Source organism: Manis pentadactyla, chromosome 8, assembly GCF_030020395.1.
Source record: "Manis pentadactyla isolate mManPen7 chromosome 8, mManPen7.hap1, whole genome shotgun sequence".
NCBI lineage: Eukaryota > Metazoa > Chordata > Mammalia > Pholidota > Manidae > Manis > Manis pentadactyla.
The window spans coordinates 140,083,260-140,105,478 of record NC_080026.1 but is presented as its reverse complement, the minus strand read 5'-3'; the positions used below and the strand labels follow the sequence as shown (position 1 = coordinate 140,105,478).

Below are 22,219 nucleotides of genomic sequence, written 5' to 3'. Positions count from 1 at the left end.
GAGGAAGCCCTGCTTGTCCAGCAGGAGCTGCTGTTTCTTACCTGGGAGGGAACGAGATGTCCAGTTCATACAGTCTATCCTTAAAGACAGACAGCTCTTTGTCAAATTCTAAGAGCTAAACAAAAGAGACAAGAAAATATGGTCACTTTGGTTTGCTTTCCTGGGGTCACTGAGAAGCCCCTGGGGGTGTGGTGTATTTGCAGGGGGGCCCTTGTTGCTTCTGGCAAACGGCCTGGTCCATGTTGAGGCTGCTCTACTGAGAGCTGCCCCTCCTGCCTGTGAGAACACGTCCTGGTCTGCAGCAAGCCTGCCGCTGGTAACCTGCACTGCTAGCTACGGACCAGCCGTGCGGAACCACCTCACCCTGCCGACACCGCGCAGCACCCAGCAGAGGGGATGTGGCGCCCGTTTTACCTAAATTATGTCAGAGAGTAATCACTGCCCACCTTGCGTGGAAAGATGATAAAAACAGTTCACACACTGGGGTTCCAGGAGCAAACTGGGTGTGAAGCTTTGGTTTCTACACGCAGAGGAGATGGAACAGCCTGGACCCCAGGCCTCTTTAGAGCCAGACTGCATGGGCATCATGCCCCCAGGAGGGAAGAGGTGCCACAGCAGCGTCTGACCACACTGGGCTGTGACAAGCCATTGCCACGCACTCTCTCGGGATGCATTCGTTAATCATTTATCCTCACAGCTGTGCAGACCATGGCATCGTGCAGGGGCTCCCCCCAAAGCCACCATGGCCCTCTCCTCCCCGCCACATCATCCATCACTCCCAAAGTGTGTGACTTGCAGTGCCGTGTGCATGGCATTTAACCCACAGGCCAGGCTGCTATCTGAGCCACCTGCTCGAGGCCCTCCCCAAGCACCTCCAGGGTGGGCCAGGGGTAAACAGCTGCATTTCCACCAGAAGGAGCCATGAGGTGTCTGTGGTCTTGGAGAATAAACCAACGCCCTTTTTGCACAAACAGGACCCGGTATCAACCTCATGAGGTACATTCCTGCAGAATCCTGGACAGAACAGACTCACACCTTACATCCTGCCTGGTGAGGCTCAGGCATGGGAGGTGGGGGCCTGCACCCCATGGGTGCCACATGTGAACCAACATGTGCTGGTGTGAAACGCTTGTAGCCAAACAGACCTTGCCCACTCAGGCTGGCAGACCTGTGTGTGTGGGGTGCAGGGCCCAGTGTGGGGTGCAGGGTGGGAACAAAGGCATGGGGTCGAGGGAGGCTCTGGGGACCATGGGGGTGTGGGGAACCCACGGGTGGGGAGCACAGAGTGGCTCCCCTTCTAGGGAGGACCCCAGGCCAGACAGCTTCTGGAATGTTCCAAGGTCACCTCCTCAGTGTGGCTGGGAGAGAGAGGAAGTTTCCAGGGAGGGAGGTCACTTCACGGGTGGGGCCTGGGCCACCCTGCACTTCCCTGTGGGCTTACATCTGTGCTCGCAGATACACTCACAATCTCCCTCACACACACACACACACACACACACACACACACGTAGACCTATGAGCAAATTTCTTATCTGGATCATGCCAGAGGTTGAATCCCTGCTCTTCCCAGATCAGGGTTGCAATGACAGGTTTCCTGCCGGGAGAGGGCCCTGGGCGGCAGCAGTGGGCTGGAGGAGGGGTGCTGGCTTTGCATGGGTGCTGACGCCCTTGTGACCAGGAAGAAGAGCTGGCCCGCCAAGAGCCCAGGAGCTCAGCTTTTCTGGGAAGGGTGGGAGTGTGGAGTCTGGAGAAGGACCACGGAGAATCCAGGAGTCACGGCTAGTCGGCCACTGAGTCAAAACGCCGACCGCGGCTTCCTGCCAGCGCGGTGATGCCTCGCAAGCATGCGGAAAGGACAGGCGGGGAGCACCTGTGTTTCACCCACTGGAGCTGCCAAATATCATTTGTCCCAAATCTAACTCAGACCCTCAAAGACAACCCAGCCCCCGCTCGCCCACCCCTTCCTGGCTGTGACGCAGAGCGCCTGGCGGCGTTTCCCTGCTTTCTGCCTCCACGCCACGTCTGTCCCTCCACGCCCGCGGCCGACGCTCAGTCCCGGTGTGCAGAGCCCGCGTCCGTGAGCACGGGGGTTGTGCTTGTCTCAGCTCTTCCACCCTGCCGCTCCACCACCACCGGCTCCAGCCTCCTGTGGGCGCTGCTCCTGCAGGGCAGCCTGGCCTCCCCTGGGGCTGCTCACGGGTCCTCTCCACGAGGCCAGGTGCTCGCGTGCCCCAGATGTTCCCTGTGCCTCTGCTGTCCGCAGCGTGTCCAGCTGGGTCTGCGCCGCCACTCACCCCACCCATGGAGACCGTCCCCTGTGGCCTGACTTCCAGAAGTTCCCTGTCTTCCATCTGCCGGTTTTTCCAGGGGGCAGTACTTACTGACGTGTCTGATTCTTCCGTGCTAACGATGGTTTCAATGCTCCCACCTGATACTTTCCATCAAGTACCCCACTATTTGGTGTTCTGAGGGGCCGCCCTGACAGTGCCGCCTCTGGACTCCGGCCAGTCGGACGCCTCCTAACTCCTCCTGCACTTGGAACTATGGCACATCCACGGGCTCCTCATCATGGGAGCCTTAGGCCGCGACATGGATGTGGGGCCGGCCCTAAAGAGATGCCGTCTGGACTCAGGCAACAGCAGATGAGGCAGGCTGTTAAATACAAGTACTCAGAATGTAACTCACAGGTTACAAGGTGTGGGGACAGAAGCTTAATTCTCTTCCTTACTCTTTGCAGGAAGCTCCGAAACCACCGTGACGGTTTCCCAAGCCCTCCGCTCTGGACAAGGATGCAGACACAGCCAGGCCTTGGCTGCAGCCGTGTCCTTGCCAGCTCCAGCCTCCCACGCCGAAACGGCCTGTTCCTCGGCGGGCCGCTTCCCACTCCCCCCACCTGACGGCGGCCCCAGTGCATGTGGTGCTGACCACCTGGCCCCCTCTGCCAGCCCGTCCTCGCAGACTGCGCCCTTTGTTCACTCAGAACATGGCCCGGCTGGGCAGCAGCGTAGGCCTGGCTGGCGCTGGTCTCACACGTGCGAAGTCTTCTTGTCAGGCCCCTCGGGGGATGGGGACTATGCAGAGGTGCCCGATTCTCTGAAAGAGGGCTCTTCCCCCTACGTGCACGACGAGGATGCCGCCGCCTCCTTCGCAGCCTCCGTCCCCCATGAATGTGCCCACACGTGCCACGTTCTGAACACTCCGTTTTAACGCAGCCTCAGAAGAGGCCACGACGCCTGGCTGGGTCCCCGTGAGCTCTCAGTGGTTGGAACCGCCCGGAGGGTGCCCACACGGGCGGGGTCCGCAGCTGCCATGTGGAGGGCTCTGCAAGGACTTTCAGTGAAGGAGCAAACCGCTAACACACTCTGGGGAGCCGGCGGACCCTGGGAGGGGGACCCGCTGGGGCTCGGGCAGGATGGCTTCTGATCCCAGTACGACTGCATAAGACCTGCCAGTGGCCGGCTCCTCCCGGGGGGCAGCATTTAGAGATGGAGCCACATGAGTCTTGCCACTTTCCCACTTGTAAGGGAACAGAGTGAAAATAAAAGCAAATAAAGATCTGGTTTGGGATGAGCTGGGTCTTCCAGCTGCTAGACCAGTTAACAGCGCCAAGCTGGGGGGCTCGGACCCCACGGTCTCTATCAGCAACGTGCCCTCGCCAGTCCCCTGCCTGTTGCCATGGACCATCAGGCACTCGCCCTCACCCTGCATCTCTGGGTGGTGCCGCCCGCACAGGACCCATCTGCTGTGACGTGATGTGAGCACTGGCGTGTTCCACCCGGCAGGAGCTCCGGAACCTCTGCGTGTTGGGCTGTGCTGGACATGACAGCAAAGGCTGGGCAGCTCCAGGCTGGCCCGTGCCTTCCGGGCCTTCTGGTCTGGGGGAGGCAGAGGCGAACCCCACATCCACAAAGAGATGCAAACCCACGTGCTGGCAGCTGGGGCGTTTACCTATGAACCCTGAGTGGGCCCATCAGGTCCCAGGCCCGGCTGCCCGGGAAGGATGGAAATGGGGTCGACCTGTCCCTGTTGCCCAGGGCTCTGACGGGTTGGCGGGACCCTTCCTGCTGGGCCAGCATGGAGACAGCACCCAGAACTCCATGGGGACCGTTCACGCCCCATCCAGGGAGCAGAAGCTCTGTGCTGGCACAGAGCCCCAGACAGGGAGGCGCTTCTGATTACAGAGACCCTGTGTTTCTGTTGAAATGATAATTTGTATCTCTTTGAGATTTTTCACAACATGATAACCAATACCACATGTATCTTAAACATTCTTTTTGATTACAAAGTGAAAAACAGCGCGGGCGTGTGTGGACAATGATAAAGCTGCTGGCTGATCATATGTATCTGTCAGGAGCTGTCCCAGCTGCACAAATTCCACTGTTACTGCAGAGACACCACGCTGATAAAGAAAAAAGAGCCCAGAAAATCAATGCGCCTTGAGCTAGAGCAGTTGGTAAACACACAGAAAACATCTCTATCCAACAGGCCAAGTGCTGAGAAAATTCCCAAGCCCTGCCCTGGGACAGCCGAGGAAAATTTAATCTCCCCAGATCCTCACCAGGGCACTCCATCCTGCAGCCCTGACAGCCACACTTACAATTAATTATACAATTTCGATGGGAATATCGACTAAACAAAGCCATAAATCATAGAAAAAGTCAATAGGCATGGACACATTCAATCATGTCCCGGCCAATGATTACTACTCTTAAAATACAATAATTATTTTCAGGAGCCAGCTTGAATTAAATTTCTGTCAGACGGGTACAAGACCGCTGGCTGATGAAGGATGTGGTGCTTTGGGGCCGCGTCCGGGGGCCCACCCGCCAGCCGCTGTCCCGGTGGCCAGGGCTGCGCGTCACCAGGTGGCGAGTGGCTCACCCGCCCACTCCTCTGGCCCCTTGGTTGACGGGGATGACCCGTTTCCTCTGTGCGACCAACATACAGGCCGACTTCCCAAAGGGCCAAGCAGCCGGGCAGGGTTGGTGGGGGCCCCGCTCACCAGTGTGAGCCCACGGGCAGTTCTGGAGGCACTGCTGCCTCAAGACAGAACCCGGATCTGCAGAGCGGGCGCCCGCTGGGGACCCTGCACCAGGCCCTGACCCACGGAGGCTCCTGGTGTGGAAGGCACACAGGAGTGGCCACGCGGAGTCTACTCTCCACTTTGACTCTGCCACATTTTCTCATCTTAGAATCAGAATCACGAGTTCCCCTAAACACTGAATGCTCCAACTAATTTTCTTTCCCCTTAAAAAACACATTTCATACGCTGAATAAACACAGCAACAGAGATGTACTTCCAGGTCCAACCACATCCTTTGTCTGAACATGAAAGACGAAAGCAGTGGTGGTGCCCAAGTCTGGAGTGCCTGCCTCCTCGCCAGCATGCCGCTGCCTGGCTCGGGCCCGATCCCCCCTCCACCGAGGGAGCGTCCTTCTCCGCACCTGCTGCTCCTCCTGGGACCTTCTGGCCCTTGGCCGCCCCAGGGCCACCTCCTCCCAGGGAGCCCCCACTTTCTCCCTGCCCTGGTGGCTCTGCCCGGACCTCAGAGACCACCCTGCCTGGCCTCCTCCAAGCTCAGACGGTCACACTGCTGCTCAGGGACAGGATGGCATGTGAGTCTCTTGGGCACCTCAAAATGTGTCTTGTCCCCAAGCCTGCCCCTTGGGCTCCTCCTCTGCCCCAGTGCCCCACGTCCTGCCAACGTCACCAGGATGCCACCTCTTTAGGACAGACAGCAAGCAGGACTCAGTCCCCGCTCAGGGGCCTGCCATCCTGGGGTCTGTGGCTGAGCACGTGCACTGAGGGGTCACGGCAGAGGCACCCTTGCCAGGGCCTGCAGCTGCCCGAGGTGGTGAGACATGAATGGGCCAGGGTGGAGTGGGGGGTGCGTCCACTGGGGGCCAGGCTGGTGGGAAGATCAGGTCAGTAATGGGGCAAAAGCAAGCCAGGGAGGCTGAGAGGAGGGAGCCCTGGGCAGGAAGCCTGGCCCAGAGGGGACCTGGGAGGAGGGGTATGGATGCAGGGGTGTGGGGGCAGGAATGGGGAGCTGGACATGCGGACAGCAGGACAGACAGCCCCCACCAGTGCGGGAAGCACAGACAGGGCAAGGCAACCCTTGAGATGAGCCAGGCCGCATGCCCAGGGGGGTGCCTCTGCCCTGAGCACCCTCGGGGCCCTCATGCTTCTCTGGTGCGTTACTGGATGTGGCTTCTCGCAGGGCCCGCCTCCCATATGGAAGCCCTGGGGGTGATGCAGGGACGGAGCTGCCTCAGAGCAGCTCCAGGGCTTCTCATGTTTCCAGGAATTTGGAGCTGTGATGTCACAGCTCGGAACTGGCCACAGCAGGCACATTTTTGCCACGGAGACTGGCACATGTCACATGTCAACTTTTCAACTCCAGGGTCACTGTGGCTGCCCAAACACACATCTGGTAAAGTCACTGAAAACAGGCCCGAGCCGACCGCTGTAAGAGCCTGTGGCACAGCCCAGGAACCTCCTGCGCCTCTGCATGCGGCCCTCACCGTGCAGGACGGTGGGTGTGGCTGCTTGGGAGGGACCAGTTCTAGGCCGTGGGCTTTGAGCTATATGTTCACACTGTGTGCCCCCAGGAGCACACTCACACTTGGTGCCGGGCATACCTCATCCAATGCACCTGTGTCTCCCATCCAATCAACACCCAGGCCCCCCATCAGCTAGGGGAAGCACCCAGCACCCTGCGGGTCCCAGGTCCCCGAAGCTGCCGGCCAGGCTGGTTGTCTGCCCATCACCAGGTCCCTGGAAGGGTCTCCGTGGAGACGGCCCCAGGGTGGGAGCTGGTGAGCAGGTCCTGGGCTGTGACAGCCGGGGGTGGGGCGGGGGAACCGGGTGGCAGGGGCCGAGGGTGTGGGGGGCGCGTCCCGGGGTGAAGGGCCTCCCGCAGCAAACTCACCGCTGTGCCGTTGTCGTCCCGGAACACGTCCTGGTTGAAGTAGTCGAAGAGCTTCTTTTCCAGCTGGAGCATGACCTGCAGAAGGAGAGGGTCCTCAGTGCCGGGGGGAGCTGGGGCGGCACGGCGGCAGGCCCGGGCCCCAGGGGCACTTACCTTCCGGTCATTGTCAGACTCACGGAATATCAGCTTCACTACTTCGTTGGTGTCAGCGGCCCGCACTGTCTGCATCGTGGCCTTTGTGCAGAGAGTCTGGGGAAGACACAGAGGAACTCAGTCCCGCAGTGCTGTTCCCGCCAGCCGCCAGGCCTGGGCCCACTCAGCCTCCGAGCGTGCCCCTTGCCTCCCGGGCGGCTCCCTCACCACTTCCATGGACTTCATCTCCACATCAGGAGAGACGGCGGGGCCACCAATTCGCCCGCACGGAAGCAAGAGTGTCCGTGGTGGGCCTGTCCACAGGGCTCCTCCTGCAGAGCAGGAGGAGGTGCAGGGTGGCCAGGGTGCTCGGGGACATGGCGAAGGAGCAAGACAAACACCCCAATGGTGCACCGCAGGGAGCCAAGGGCTCGGCCCAGGCTGTGAGGCCAGCTCGCAAGTCGGCGGGGACGTGGGGTAACCGGGGCCCCACCCTGCTGCTGAAGGGGCCGCTCTCCGCTCTCCGTGCACAGGTCACACTCCACAGGCGCCCTCTGCACAGAATGCCCAGAAGTGCAGATGGCAGGCAGAGGCAGTGCCAGGTGGGGCAGGCTGGGCTGGGCGGGCGAGGCGGCCTGGATGTTGGGGTGTGTGTAAATTATACCTCAGTGACATTGTTCTGTAAAAAGGCTCTCATAAAGGACTTTATTTCGAAAAAAGACCACTGCAGCAAAACAACTAATTTTGACTTTTCACAAACACTCCTTCACATGTGTCTTTGTGTAGGGTGCTGTGGAGAGGCACCCCACCCTTGGGGACAGCTAGCCGTGTGACCAGAGCCTGGCTTTCAGGGCAGGCCTTCTGTCTGGGACTCCCGGCAGTCTGGGATGCAGGCCCCCTCTGGGGCTGCTGGGGCCGAGGGACACGCACAGCCCAGGGTGCAGGGGATGTGGCTGCTGCCGTCCCCAAAGCACAGTCCGGGACAGGCCATTGACATTCTGGGCACAGATCAGCTAAGCAGGTCAAGCCCCCTAAAGTGGCTTTTGGACTCATGTGTCACAAATCAGTCTGGCCGCCTTCAAACGTCTGGTATTGGGACAAGCGCCGAACAATCTGGAGCAGCGTGGCCGCCCTGCTCATCCCTGCGACCCCAGGAGGTCTGCTCCATCCAGATGCTAATGTGCTAAGTGGCTTAAGGCTCCCATGAATGGAGAGAGCTTGGCGGGCAGACAGCCATTGTAGCCACCCCAGGGCACAATTCAGGAAATTCATGGTTCTCCCAAAGGCTCTGCTGAAAACTTAAAAAACCAGTGCTTTATCTGACCACTCCAGGCAGGCTCCCAAAGCCTGTGCGGAAGGGGCTGCCTGCGAGTCTCTTCCCGTCAGCTCCCACGCCCACCCCCGCCTCATTCAGCAGGGTCAGCAGTGGTGGCGCGGGGCGGGCCTCTTCCGGCCTTTGAGCTGGCTGGTGGTCCTGACCACTCGTGCAGAAACGCGCAGGGCAGCTTTTCCCACTCGCCTACTCGGCAGGGATTTTTCTCTTTAGAAGGTAGAGAAAAATAACCAGCATGCTATTTCTGGAGAGCCAGTGCTGGATCACTGGCACCACACAGAGGGGGCCCAGCACCTCGTCTGGGGCCTGGTTTGCTCTGGGGATTGAAGGCTGTCCCTCGGCTGTGTGTAGGCCATCTCTGCGTTTCTTCTCAGTCTGGATCTGAGGGAGCGTGCTGCTGGATGGGGCGCCCACAGGTACCCAGAGCCCTAGACTCAGCCCACAGAGGCTGTTTCCAGCGCATTTTGCCAATGACGCAGGTTTATGGCCCATTTGGTTTGCACAAAGCCACTGGTGGTCAGAGGTGTCTGTGTACAATTAGCCCTACTCATACCAGGAGCTAGGTCTGTCCCAAGCCCCCTTCTCAACTGCCACAAACTCTCCCCAACGTTTAAAACTCTACTCTGGACCCCAAGAGCAGCCTTACAGAACTCTCACCATGCTCTGCTCCTGACACAAGGGCCAGGTGGTCCCTGGGCCTCAGGACAGTGAGCAGGTGGGGCTTAGCCCAGGCCTCAGGGCAAGCACCTGCGTGACAGCCCAGGTGGCTGAGGAGCCCCTGGCTTCCTGAAACATAAACTAGTCCTGAGACTGGACAGAACTGGTAGGAAAGTTCCAAGTTCACATCTCCTTCTGGGCCTTCCTGAACAGAGCCTGATTTGGGGGATGCATCTTTCAGAAAGCATGTTCATAAACTCTACATGGTGAGTTTTGGTCTGTGTTGGTGAGAGAAATCAGGCAAGCACATATAAACAGATCTAACAATTTCTATGATCAGGAACAGGAATTAGTAAGGCAGCTTTAACCACAGAGCAAACGGTACAGACTTTGCAAAGTCTTCTCATTTAATTGCTAAGTTTCTAAACGGTCAGTAAGATCCATAATTCTATCTCCTGTGTATCCACTTCGAGAGGCAGTAGGTATTTTAAAAAGCATCTCAATTTGCATTTACCAACAGCCTGAAAGCTTCAGGTCCATTTATAATTGTGATTTTTGAAAGCAAATTTCCCTTTGCACCAGGAGCAGCATAGCCACGGAGCACCCGGGACAGCAGCTGACTCCAGGATAGGCCCCGCCTGACACCAGAAGTTTCCAAAGGACCACCACAGTCCAACCAGGCAGGCAGCACTCTGCAGAGAGCTCTGCATGCCAGCCCAGATGGGCACCATGCCGGGTCAGTAAAGAGCCAGGCGGGCACGGTCCTGCATGCCTGGAGGTGATGGGGGTGTCAGGGTGGGGGTCACTAGCAAGGTGATGGGAAGCAAATAACACAGGCTTCTTGGCAGGAGAACAGGACAGTGAGGCCAGGAGAGGTTGGGGCTGGTCAGTCTGAGAGCCAGGGCTGGGGGCACAGGAGCAGCTGTTTCCCGTCTCTGAGGCAGGGCAGAGGGTACAAGGTCAGAACACGTCCCTGGAGCGGGGTGAGCCCTGGGCTGTGGAGGACACTGAGGGGGCTTGGCCCTGCCTCTCGAAGCCCCAGGGGTCTCAGGAAAGCCCCAGTCCAGGGGCACAGGCGCCACCCAGGCCCCGTGGGCTCCTCCTCTCCCCTGGGGAGGGAAGCATCACAAGGCTTTGCCGTCGTGCCGTTTTCCCTCCACCCGACACACAGAAAGCGACGCACATTTGCATTTACAGACGGCTTGGCTGAACACGGACAACAAGTCTCCCAGCCCTCTGCCTGCAGAGCCCTGTGTGTACTGGGCGCGCTTTCCTTCTCCGCCGGGGTCAGGATGCGCAGGCGCACCGGGCCTGCAGGCTCCCGCGGGGCTCCGAAGGGCCCGCTGGGCCCACGGCCTGTGTGCAGGCACCACGTGGCAGGTTCCGGGTGACACCAAGGTCCCCAGGAGCATGTCCTGCGAGAAGCCGCGCTGGGGTGAGCCTGCGGCCTTGCCCCTCCTGCCCCGAGCTCGCTCCCTGCTGGGGCCCAGGACACCCCAGTCTCGCAGCCCCTCCCTTGCTGTGAAGAATCACCAAGGTAGCAGGACACTGGGTGCCACGTGGGTGCTGAGGAGTCGGCGGGGCCCACAGCGCTTCATCCCCTTGGGAGAGCACCCTGGTGTGGCAGTGGCTTCTGATCCGCTAGCGGTCACTGGTGCGGACACACTCATCTCGATGTGGATGAGCCATCTGTGGGCTGGTGGAGCCCTGAGTGCCCTTTCTGTGACTCGAGCCCGCCCGCCAGTGCTGAGCCACTCGTGCCCAGAACAGTCACGGCAGGCGGTCCACAGGTCTTGGCCTGAAGCTTTCTGAGGAGCCTGCCTTCAGGGGGACACAGGCCCCCAGACCACCGTGCGGGTAGGCAGAGCTACCTGACCGGATTGAAAGGTCCAGATGTTGCTGTCCCCGCCGGAGCTGTCCAGTGGCTCGGGGAGCAGGGCCGCACGTCTGAACCCCTTGCCGTGGCTCCTGACCTGGGCCGCTGGTGCCGACACCCCATCCCAAATCCGCCCCAAGGGGGAAGGGGCCCCTGATACGGCCTGCACCTTGAGGGCGCAGATGCCCGGGCCAGAGCAGTGCTTCTTGGGGGTGGGCAGGGCCACTGTCACTCCTCAATGGCTGCACAAAGAGGTGTGCTGACTTTAGTCAGCACACAAAAACCGTCAGGCCAGACGTCTGCAGCCTGTTTAACACGCAGGCTGCATCCCCAAGCCACCCAGGCCTGCAGCAGGGTGACTGCAGGGCCTCCTGGAGCTGCCCTGCTGTGCCTCCTCTCCCTCCACATGGGAGCAGAAGGCACACAGACAAAATTGAAATGAACTACAAAGTCAGTTTACCCCCAAATTTAGATACACACTACAGGCAGCTATTGGGGGAAATGTTCTAGCACATTCTTAAGGAATTAAGATTATCACTGAGAGAATCAGACTTTTATTTTCCATGAGACCTCCTGGAGGAAGTGACCCGTGCCCCCTCTCTGCTCAGACACCCCCAGGAGAACCTCTCTTATGGAACAGGCCCCCAGAACACAGGAACAGGCCAGGACTGAGGGCACTCCAGCCCCACCTGGGAGCTCTGGCATCCCCATGGCCACCTGATGCAGACAGGGGGCCGCTCTGCCCGGGGTGAGGGGCATTTCCTGCGAAGGGCTCTGGGTGGCAAAGTGGAACTCCAGCAGCCAGCCAGGGCATCCTGTTCAGAGGGACTCGGCTTCTGGGCACTCCATCAAATCAAAACAGTCTTAAAACAACAAATTAACAGAATGTCGCCTGCTCTCTGAGATTGTGAGGCCCCAAGCCCTGGTCCCAGCAGCGGCACCGTGGCCACCCCCACCTACGGTCCTGGCCGTCGTGGAGGGTGACCAGCATGCTCCTGCACCCGTGTGGACAGCCACTCAGCCCCGGGGATGCAGGGCAGCAACTGCAGGCCACACCTCGAAGAGATGGACACGACTCCGCCTGCTGCAGGAGGGCCTCCTCACGAGGAAGGAAGGAAGTGGCCTGCCACACCCCTCCCGCTCGGCTGCGGTCTGCCCCATGCCGCAAGTTTAAGAAGACGCACCAGAGCCAGGCAGCTGGGTGCTGCTTGGGGGCCCTGTCCCCACCTTGCCTCTCCCGATAGGCCATGCTGGGGACTAGAGGGGCCGCCCATGGGCAGATGGGGTCAGCGCTGGGCAGATGTGCGCTGAGCCCCAATCTTTGAGGTTTACAAGCTTCCTTCTCAGCTGAGAAAGAGAAGTACCCAGTCTTAAAGAAAGTGTGACTGTTCAGCAGGGCATCCGCCGTGCACTTCTCGGATGTCCAGTTGACCCGTGGCAGGAGGAGGGAGGGGAGGAACCGAGTGCTGCCCCTGCGCGTGCTCTGCAGGACGCGTGGCTTGTGGCTGCGCTTGGGCCTCTGCTGGGGCTGGACCTAGGCTGGTGGGTGGGCTTGGAGAGACATCTCACTGGCCTTCTTGCCCATTCCTCTCGACGTGACCCTGCCCCCGAGCTTTCATCCCTCTGACATCTTCACATGGAACAACATGGACACCCCCGATAGCATGAAATCAAACACAAAGGCGAGGGGACAAAGGAAGGTGACAGGGACGTGGCCGGATGGCTCCTGACTCCAGCCACCAACAGATGTTTGTAGGGCCCAGCCCCTGGAAAGCTGCAAGCAGCAGCCTGTGAAAGAAATGGGCCTCAAAGCAGCGTCCTCAGCTTTAAACGGGGGGCCAGGGAAGCAGCAAACCTGCACATGACAAATCCCAGCACTGGACACATCAGCGTCATCAGTGTCAGTGATGTTTCTCTGAGGCTGGCCAACCCTCCTTGCGTCCATGCTGGACTCCAGACGCAGGTCAAGGACGTTGTGGTGGCTCTGATGGCCATGGCCGAGTAGCGCGGCCCCGCCTGCTGCTTCTCAGGACGGCCCTCAGTCAGAGCCTCGCTGCCATCACCCTTCCAGAAACAGCAGCAGTTCCACAACACCAAAGTGGGCTCTGTGGACCACAGCATGCGGGTGCGGCCAGTCACGCCTGGCTGTCCCCGGGTGTCGGCCGGAGGCCCCTTTGCAGGTCAGCCCGGGGCTCTGCCTCCCAGAAGGCATCCGCCCTGTCCAGCCCTGCAGAGCGAGGAGCCATGTGTGCGGAGAGGCTGTGCAGTCAGGCATGGCCCGGCCTCTGCAGCTCATGAGGGGAGCAGGGCCGTGGCTGGGCGCGTACCTCTGGGGGCCTGGACCAACTTGGGACACACCGGTGCCACACACAGCCTTCTCCGGGCCTCCGTGGCCCTGGGTCCACCCACCAGCAGACGGCTGTCTGCCCCGTGTGAGCACTAAGTGACGAGGACATGGACATCGCTCTCAGCGGCAGGCTCCAGGCACACAGCTGGCACCTGACCCCTTCCGGGATCAGGGCTTCTCCATCAGCCCCGGAGCCCCTGCGACCAAGCAGACCTCCTCCCACAAGCACGCCCCACAGCCGTCCCCCACCAGGCCAGTGGAGGTGGGGTTCAAGCCCTCTCTACAGGGGCCTGTGGTGGAAGCAAGCAGGCACTGGCACTGTGGCAGTGCCAGCTGCTGGGCCCAGGCAATCCTGAGCCAGCCTGTCCTTGCCCCCCAGGCACCGTCAGGTGTGATGGGCACTGAGTTCCCAGGCGCAGGGCTCCCGCGTGCCCTGTGCTGCATGCGCACTGGGATCAGATGCAGTGGGCACTCAGGCCCTTGGCACAGGGCTGCAGGGCCCCGAACAGCCCACCTCAGCTGCCCCAAGGTGATCCTCTCCCTGTCACCAAATTCTCGGGGCGCCTTTCTCCTCCCCCAGGAAATCACTGAGGTCAGAGAGACCCGCCCCTCGGCAGTAAGGGCCGTGAGATGGGCTCTGCCGACGCGGAGAAAGCTCTTCACTGAACAACCAGCTGACCACAGGCATGTCAGTAAAACATTCACCACTGTTTCTCTTGTTACCCTGTTAGTTTTGGTTAAATTACAGACATAAAATGTCTAAAAATAAAAAAGGGCCAAATAAAAGTTGACCTACCATCTCTCATGTAGTGATTAAGAAAGCAGTAGAAAAGGATTTATAAAAAATGGTTTACAAAGACCTGAGTACTTTACATAGGTTTTCCTTTAAAACAAGTTAATGGAAAATCATTACCTTTTAAATTTAAATTTTTCAAATGACTCTAGAAAATAGGCCTCTACAGGATAAACATGATCTTTTCTGCTACAAATAATCTTCCAGGAACAGGAGCATTAATGTAAATGTGTGTCAGACTAGCACCCCATCAGCTCTGGGGGCGCTGGCGCCAGCCCTGTGCTGTGCTGACTCAACTGTGCGCATACACGTGGGCCTCACACCAGGCTTCCCAGACGCACTCTCAGAACCAAGAGATTGAAAGGTGCACCTCAGACTACTGCTGGGACTCATGGTCGGTACACCGAAGGTCCAAGGTTAAACACTGGGTCACCGTGCAGTGGGGGCAGCACGAAAACGCTTGGTTCTGACCTCACACAGCCCAGGCCCCCAGGCGGGTGCTTCCCTCAGTTCCAGAAACACTAGGAAAGCTTAGCTGGTCCCAAGCGATCAGCTCTTACCTAACGGGTAACCTACATCATTTCAGCTCCAAAATGTATCATCCAAAGAGGAGAAAGAGCCAGTAAAGCACCTGACTGATGACCCAGGAATGGACGTCAGTCAGTGCCTACCGCTTGCCCTGGTCACTGGGGACTGGGTCTGGGGGAGAGTGCTCAGACATGAGGGTCTCATCCAATTCTCTAACTGGCCCCACTGGGGAGTATACATTGCACCCCCAAAATAAGAGCTCATCAGATATGATAGCAAGAGCTGACCCATGCCACCAGCGCGCCTGATGAAGGCGGTGCTCCTGGAGACGATGGCCCACGTGCACAGAGGAGAACAGCCTGCGTGCCCAGCACGATGGCGCGGGTGCCACATGCCATCTGCACTGGAAACGGCATGACTCAATGACCTGTGCTCACAATCTCAGGAGAGCCCTGGCCAGTGCATCAGCCTTCCTCCTCTTGTGATACGCACACACACGCATGTACACACCAGACAGCACACATGCATTCACTAAACATACACACACACACAAATTGCAATGTACATGTGCATACACGGTGCATGAAAATGCACACAGGCATGTTTTTGCACACATGCATGTGTGCACACATTCAGTGGATGCACGCACACTTATGCACAGCTGAGCAGCAAGAGGGAGATGGATCTGTCATCAGCACCACCCTCAGAGGAGCCGGCGTGATGCTCTTCCGGGATTCTCAGGACCGGGTCTCCTGCCTGAGACAGAAAGGGCCATCCTGGTGGGGCCTGAGGACTGGGCAGTGGAGGCGACCCCATCAGGGGTTTGCCAGGAAGCACTGCGGGGCCTGCTGTCCTCACTCCGCAGAGGCACTTGCTCCTTCTGCAGAGCTTCCCAGAACATCCCAGCATTTCATGAGCTCTGACTTCCTGGAGAGGACCCCAGGCAGCTCCATCTTTCTCAAAGATGTTGCTGGCAAAGCCCTGGGCCCGGGGAGAGAGCAACACGGACAGGGCAACGGCCATGCACCACCACCGGGAGCAGGCGAGCCGCGGCAGCTGGCGAGGAGGCACTGCCATGGGGTTGCATCAGTGTCCGGGCCTTCCTCCCCCTGCTCCGCATTGTCCACTGTCCATCCTGAACAACAACATGACATAAAGAGCCTTTCATCTCCTCCCCCAAGGCTGCTCCCGCTGACTCCCTGCCAGCTTGGTGAAGCACGTGGGCGGCAACGGAGCAGCCGCAGTGCCCACGCAGCACACTGGGCCACCCTATGGTCCTAGGGGGAAGCAGTATGGGCTCCTCAGATTTGTGTCCAGCAGGCATCTGGGTGCCCACAGCTCGGCCCAGGGCTGACTCCCAGGACAGCCTGGCGGCCTGGCTGGGGCACTCTGCCCGCCGGGGGACCTGGTGAGAACACCTTCCACAGACCCACCAGGTCCAGACCCAGGGCGGGGGGGGAAGGCATCATGGACCCCGGCCGTCCCCTCCAGCGACTGGCTGCCAGGCTCCGGAGAGGCCAAGGCCGCTCCTCCTCGCTGTGCGGACGAGCAGCCGAGCGGCGGCGGGCGTGTGCAAGGCCGACTGCACTCTGCCTGGGTGGTGGGCTCGCAGGGCCTGCCCCCAGGCCTGGCACAGAAGAGCTGGCCCATGCCCCAGGACTGACATCCCCACAGGGCTGTGAGCCCTGAAGGCAGCAAGCAGCTGTAAAGGATGATCTGGCCAAACACGCAGGGCGCAGGGGGCAGTGCCAGCCTGGCCAGGAACCAGAAACCCCACTCCTGTTATAGGCAGGCTGAGGGGAGCCACACTGCTTCTGCCTTTTCCCTCTTTTTCTATAATCATGAGAATAGTTATTTTTATATCAATCTGCCAGCTGGAAATAGCTGGAAATATGACCTAATGTTCGTAAAGCAAACTTTCTGGGACAAAGTCCCCTGAATATAAAACCCTGAATGGTCATCATAATTAAGCAGCATTAAAGTTCACCTTCGGATGATGCCACAGACCCTATATCAAAACAGACTAAATAAGGGCCTCTTTTTTAAAAACAGTAATTTTAAAAATTAATTCAATGATTTAAATCGGTAATTCCATTGTCGCAAGCCAGGATTCCCTAGAAAAAGCCAAGTGAATGACCAGGAAGTGTGGCCTGGCTAGTGCACCCAGGCGAGGGCCTCTGGCAGCCCTGTCTCGTCGCCAGGACAGTCACAGCTTCATGCCCGCGGACGGCGGTGTGTCCAGAGAGGCAGGGTGCTCCACAGGTGGGTCGGGCCACGGCGGGGTCAGGAGAGCCCTGTCTACACGGGCTCCCAAATCAGCACAGATACAGTGCAGACTGCTGACACAAGCCGAGGGCAGGCAGGACGGGCTGTGCGTGTGCGTGGACCCACACGCTGAGGAGGTCATTTGAAGCCGCTCTGTGAGCACAGCTCCTCCAGGGGACCTAGGGAGTGGGTGGCCCGTCCCTGTCCTCTGATCCGGGAGGCAAGCTGCCTGGAGGGCCCGGGCCTACCGGTGCCCACCGCTCAGGTCTTTAGCACTGCCAAACGCTACAGCTGCAGGGGGGCTTCTAGAGGGCGCAGCCCTGGCTGAGCGGCGGCAGATGCACACACTGCACACGCCAGGGGCCCTGCCTGGCCCGCATCCCGCGTCCCGCATCCACAGTGCGGAGGTGCAGCTGAGGCTTGCTTTAGCAAGGCAATCGGAAACCAGATGGGAAGCAGCCCTCCATCCGGGGCTGACCAGCAGGGCGGTGGTGACCTTCCCGGTTGGGGCGGATTCCTCAATGGCCTTCTGAGGGGCTGGCACAGGGATTGACCAGGCACAACGCCCCTTCCAGCCTGAGTGGGTACCTGGCCTCCCCGGGCCGCAGGTGCACCCCTGAGGGAAGGTGCCAGGAGTGCCTGTGATCTGGGAATGGGCTCATGGTATCCCGGGCCGGCCACTCCCTCTTGCCGGCAGGGTCTGTCTATGGCGTCACGACATGCGGGGCGGACTCTGCAGTGGCTCCTTCCGTTCTCTCCCAAGGCTGTCGTGGCGAGTGCGGGGACCCCGCCTGCTGCCATCTGACAGCAGTGTCCTCAGGAAGTCTGGCTGTTGGAGTGCTGCCCGGGCACCCCTCCTGTGAGTGCGTGCCTCCTGGACAGGTGTGCAAAGGACCCATTTCCAGCAAGCCCACCTGACACCTTAATACACACGTGCCTGTCAGCAACTGGCGACAGTTTTTAAAAGCGGCCGCCAGCCCCCAAGGCGCATGCATCACCACGGCCGTGGCGCAGTGACGGGTGGCAGGTGGGCACACGCAGGGCCACGCGGAGACTGGACAGCCTGGCACTGCTGTCGCTCTTTGTCACTGTGGACAGCTGAATGCCCCAGCTGCCAGTTGCCACCACGCAAGGCATAAAACATACCCTCTGAGCAATCCCGCCAGCAGGAGGCTGCATTATTAATTAGTTTCACAACACACGGCCCGTTAGATGGCACAGAATAATCATGTTTAATTCGTGTATGTTTTAATTATGGTTTAAGCGGCCAAATTTGATCACAGTATCATCTTCTCAGTTCTGCTCTGCAAGCATGTTTGTACTAATTTGCATCTGAAACGTGAAGCTGTTAGTCCGGGGGCAGGCTCCTCTCTGCACGCAGTGCCTCTGCTCAAGCCCTCCCTCCCTGCAAACGACAAGCAGGTTCCCCCCTCCCTGGAGCTCCAGGGCCTGCCTCTACTCCTCCTGGGGTGCGGTGCCCACTGCGCCTGCAGGGTGGAGGTGGCCTTTCATTCACTGCTGGCCCAGCTTGGCTCATGGGCCCCTCGTGGTTTTGGAGACAGATTTTGTTGACCTCTGAAGACTCTTGCAGGAACCGGGGGCACCGAAGTACTGTGGCACCGTGAGCCCCAGGGGCAGGGCTATCCTGAGAGGAGTCCCGAGCCCAGAGCAGGGTGGCTGGACTTGCTGCTCTGGGAGGCTCAGCAACAGGCACAGAGCAAAACTGTGGCTTCTAATGGGACCTTCCAGCAGGAAGTCATGTGCCACCTCCAGACGAGATTTTGGGTCACTTCCAGGAGGCACAGTTGGGCGGAGGGCCTGTGCTCCCTTCTTATCACCACCACAGCAGTGGTGGTAATGCCTGCTGAGAAAAATCCCTAAGGCTGTGCTCTGTCCAGGACCCTCACAGTCACCCCTGAAAACTGCCTGTGGGGTGACTCACCTGAGCTGAGGGCACAGACCTGGCCAAGGACAGTGTAGGGGCCTAGGCTGGAGTCCCCAGCACCCAGTCAGCACTTAGTGTTGGCGTCTGAAAGCAGGTGTCCTGAGAGGGGTCACTGCTGAGGGGTGCACCTGCTCACAAGGGTCGGGGTAGGAGGGACAGTGCCAGCAGCGGCCCAGGCGGGAGCAGCGCTGGCCCAGCCCCATGGGGCCCGCGGCCCGACTGCTTCCCAGGCTGTGGCGTTGTTTGGAAGGAACAGGCTGTACCTCCTTGGGCAGGGGGCCTGGACCCCATCCTGGTCCCTCCTCCTTGCGGCTGCCCACACCCAGTGCCCAGGCCACACGGACTGTCTGCCAGTCCTGTGATGCCCAAAGACCACAGTCAGAGCGCCTGTGAGGACCCCAGCCAGGCCTCACCCACAGGAGGCCTGGTCCCAAAACATGGCCTGCTGGCCTGTGGCTGCAGCAGGCTCCCAGAGGTGGCTTTCCTTCTGAGAAGCTGCCACGGGGTGTCTTGGACACCACAGGACATTCTTCTTGTGTCACTTTTCAGACTTCCAGGGAGTCAGCCTGCGCCTGCAGGTGCGTCAAGAAGAGCAGATAAGGTACAGGGGCTGGGCCAGCGTTGCTCCCGCCTGGGCCGCTGCTGGCACTGTCCCTCCTCCCCTGACCCTTGTGAGCAGGTGCACCCCTCAGCAGTGACCCCTCTCAGGACACCTGCTTTCAGACGCCAACACTAAGTACAGACTGGGTGCTGGGGACTCCAGCCTAGGCCCCTACACTGTCCCCTGCACTGGCCGGGGAGCAGGGTGGCACTGCCCGCCAGGAAGACCCCTAGGCACTCCTGCCACCAGGGCCCCCACTGTGGGGGCCGGGCCCTGCCTCACCCTGGGTCCCAAGCAGGTGTGCAGGACACATCCGCAGGACAAATGGTGGAGACGCTGGCACGTCGAAGCAGCCAGCAGTGCAGGCGGGCACACTCCTGCGTCACAGGCCCCACAGGTCCCTTGGGAGGTAGTGTGCCCACAGGCCTGCTGGGCAGAACCCTAGGTCCGTGCTCTGCCAGGGACACAGGCCTACTCCAGCTCTAGGCCCTCCCAAGTATCACTCAACTACCCAGAAAGGAGGCAGAAATACAAAGACATGTGAGCAGAGGCGCTGGGGCAGGGGGCTGGCATGCAGGCCACAGGCCTGCCCCCTCTCCCTCCCATGGGGCTGCAGCAGCCTCCAGGAGCGCCCCCAGAGCACAGCGCTGTCACGGCAGCCTCAGGGTGGGGTCCCAGGTGCGCGGCCTGCCTGGAGGAGCACTTAATGGGGAAGAAAAGTAAAAGGGAAGTGAAGTGCGGCGGCGGCCAGGTCGGGAGCCCTGCCCCTCGGAGTGGCCAGGGGGCTTGCTGGAGCTCGGGTCCACAGCCCAGGCCGTGGGCCTGCACACTCCCTGAGGCCGGGGTCAGCGCAGGGACGGACTCCTGGACATCCGTCCTCAGCCGCCCGCTCTAGGACCTGACCGCTGCAGACCACTGATTCAGGGAAATTTCAAGAAATTTTCTTTGGTTTCCACAGATTTCTGTTAATCACTTTTATAGTTCGAAACTTTTTAAAAGGCCAAGTCATGCCATGTGAACGAGCAGATTCTGATTTTTCCAGAGATGCTACAGTGTTTTAAAATTCAGCAGCTTAACAGACAGCTTTAACACTACTGAGACTAATTGCCAACAGAGGACATTTGGTCCCTTCGGTCAGACTCGCTTCCAGACACACCTCTGCCGACGAACACGTGCGCTCCCTCCGCGCTCAGCCCGTCGGCAGGGGAACGTGGTGCCGCACAGCGAGCGGTTCCGGGCCCAGGGGCATCTCCAAGGCCAGCGTGTCTCTGCTGTCTGGCCCCCCACGTGGTCGCCACTGCGGCCCACACACGTGTGGCGGCATTAAGCCACACAGGAAGGCTGCGGCGCCGGCGGGGTCTTCCGTGTTAACTTAAGGACCCATTTGGAGTTGACTGCAATTTTCCTGACAGGCTGCACGTGTGTAAGGCTGACAGTGAGCGACGTGGCCGGGGCCATCGAGGGGGGCGGCTGGGACTTTGGGCGTCGGGCTGGCGGTCAGGGAGGTCACGCACGTGGACACCGGTTTTCCACTGTCAGTCAAATCTCAGGAGTGACCTTCTCTTAGGACATCCCTGCTCCTGTGAGGCCCAGTGCTCGGCCTCCACGCCACCTCCAGCTTCCTGGGACCCATAGACCTGTTTCGACAGTCAATGCTCATGCTGATGATGTCACCGAGGGGAAACCAATCTTGATTCCAGAGCTGAAGTCTCCACTTGACCAGATGGTCCCCCAGAGACTCTGCTCAAGATCACATTCCACACGTTTAGAATAAAAATCACCTCCCAAAGGTTTTATTAATGTAGGAAACCATGCAAAAATGTAATTAAAGTTCCTGTTTGTCAACTGAACAGTCGCCTATCCAAGGGTTTTCAAGAGCCAAACAGACATGAAAATGCCCCCAAATTAACGCATGGACCTCAGGCACATCTGCATTTATCAAGCATGTAATTCAGTTAAGAGCGGCTGATTTTCCTCCGACCCTTACAAGGTGGCAGGCTCACTGTGCCAGGCCACGGAGCCCGGCCCCTGGGTGCACAGAAGCGGGGCAGAAGCTCACGCATGCGGGGGCGGCACACCAGGGGGTCAGCGTCCCAGGAACGGGGTGACGGAGCCCAGGCACCTGCCAGGCACTGCCACCATGCGGGCTGGGCTGGGAAAGGGCCCCATGGTGGCATTTGGGTCCATCTGCCTTCACTTCCCAGAGGATTCACACAAGAAGCTGTTTGGAGACTGAACAGATGCCCCAGGAGATGCCTCTGGTCCTTGAGTGAGGACCCTGCACCTCCCAGTTCGCAGCTGCGGACATCTCTGCCCTGCTAAGCCCGACACCACCACCAGGCAGCAATGGGAAAAACGTGCTTATAAATACTGCCCGGGGTGCTGGGATCCCTGGAAACACAGCACCCCGACCCCTCCCTGCAGCAGGCGGCCTGCCTGCTTGGCCCTGCAGACCCCGGGACCCACAACCACCCACACAGCCCTCTGGGCCTCCTGTCCGCCATGGGACCTCTCAGCAAAGCAGTCGGCAGGTTTAGATGAAGACACAAAATGCTTCATCTCGGGCACACTGATGCGGCCCTCTGTTGACTGAGCTCTGGAGGAAGGGGTCATGTAAACTCATACGTGTCATTTTCCCTAGCGCTGTGCACCTGAGCACACACACGCCCCAGGAAGAGCCGGCAGGGATGTGGCCGGTGGCTGCTGCAAGCTTGCCGACCTCGAGGAGTGCACGCGGTCCCACATCCTGCCCTGCGGCACCACCTGCTCCGGGAGGGCAGGGCCAGGGCCGTGGTGCCAGGGCAGCGAGG

At 59.6% G+C, this 22,219-nt stretch overlaps 1 protein-coding gene across 2 annotated transcripts in view; it reads right to left on the bottom strand.

The window, feature by feature from the left end:
• The window catches only part of INPP5A (inositol polyphosphate-5-phosphatase A), a 185,454-nt gene that overhangs the window by 15,080 nt on the left and 148,155 nt on the right, over window positions 1-22,219 (bottom strand). For both annotated transcript variants that reach the window (XM_036923441.2, XM_036923460.2), the window contains exons 10-12: window positions 7,086-7,181; window positions 6,933-7,007; window positions 42-115 (exon numbers count right to left, since the gene is read on the bottom strand). In XM_036923441.2, the coding sequence (XP_036779336.1) occupies window positions 42-115; window positions 6,933-7,007; window positions 7,086-7,181 (245 nt within the window). The remainder of the gene's footprint in view (window positions 1-41; window positions 116-6,932; window positions 7,008-7,085; window positions 7,182-22,219) is intronic.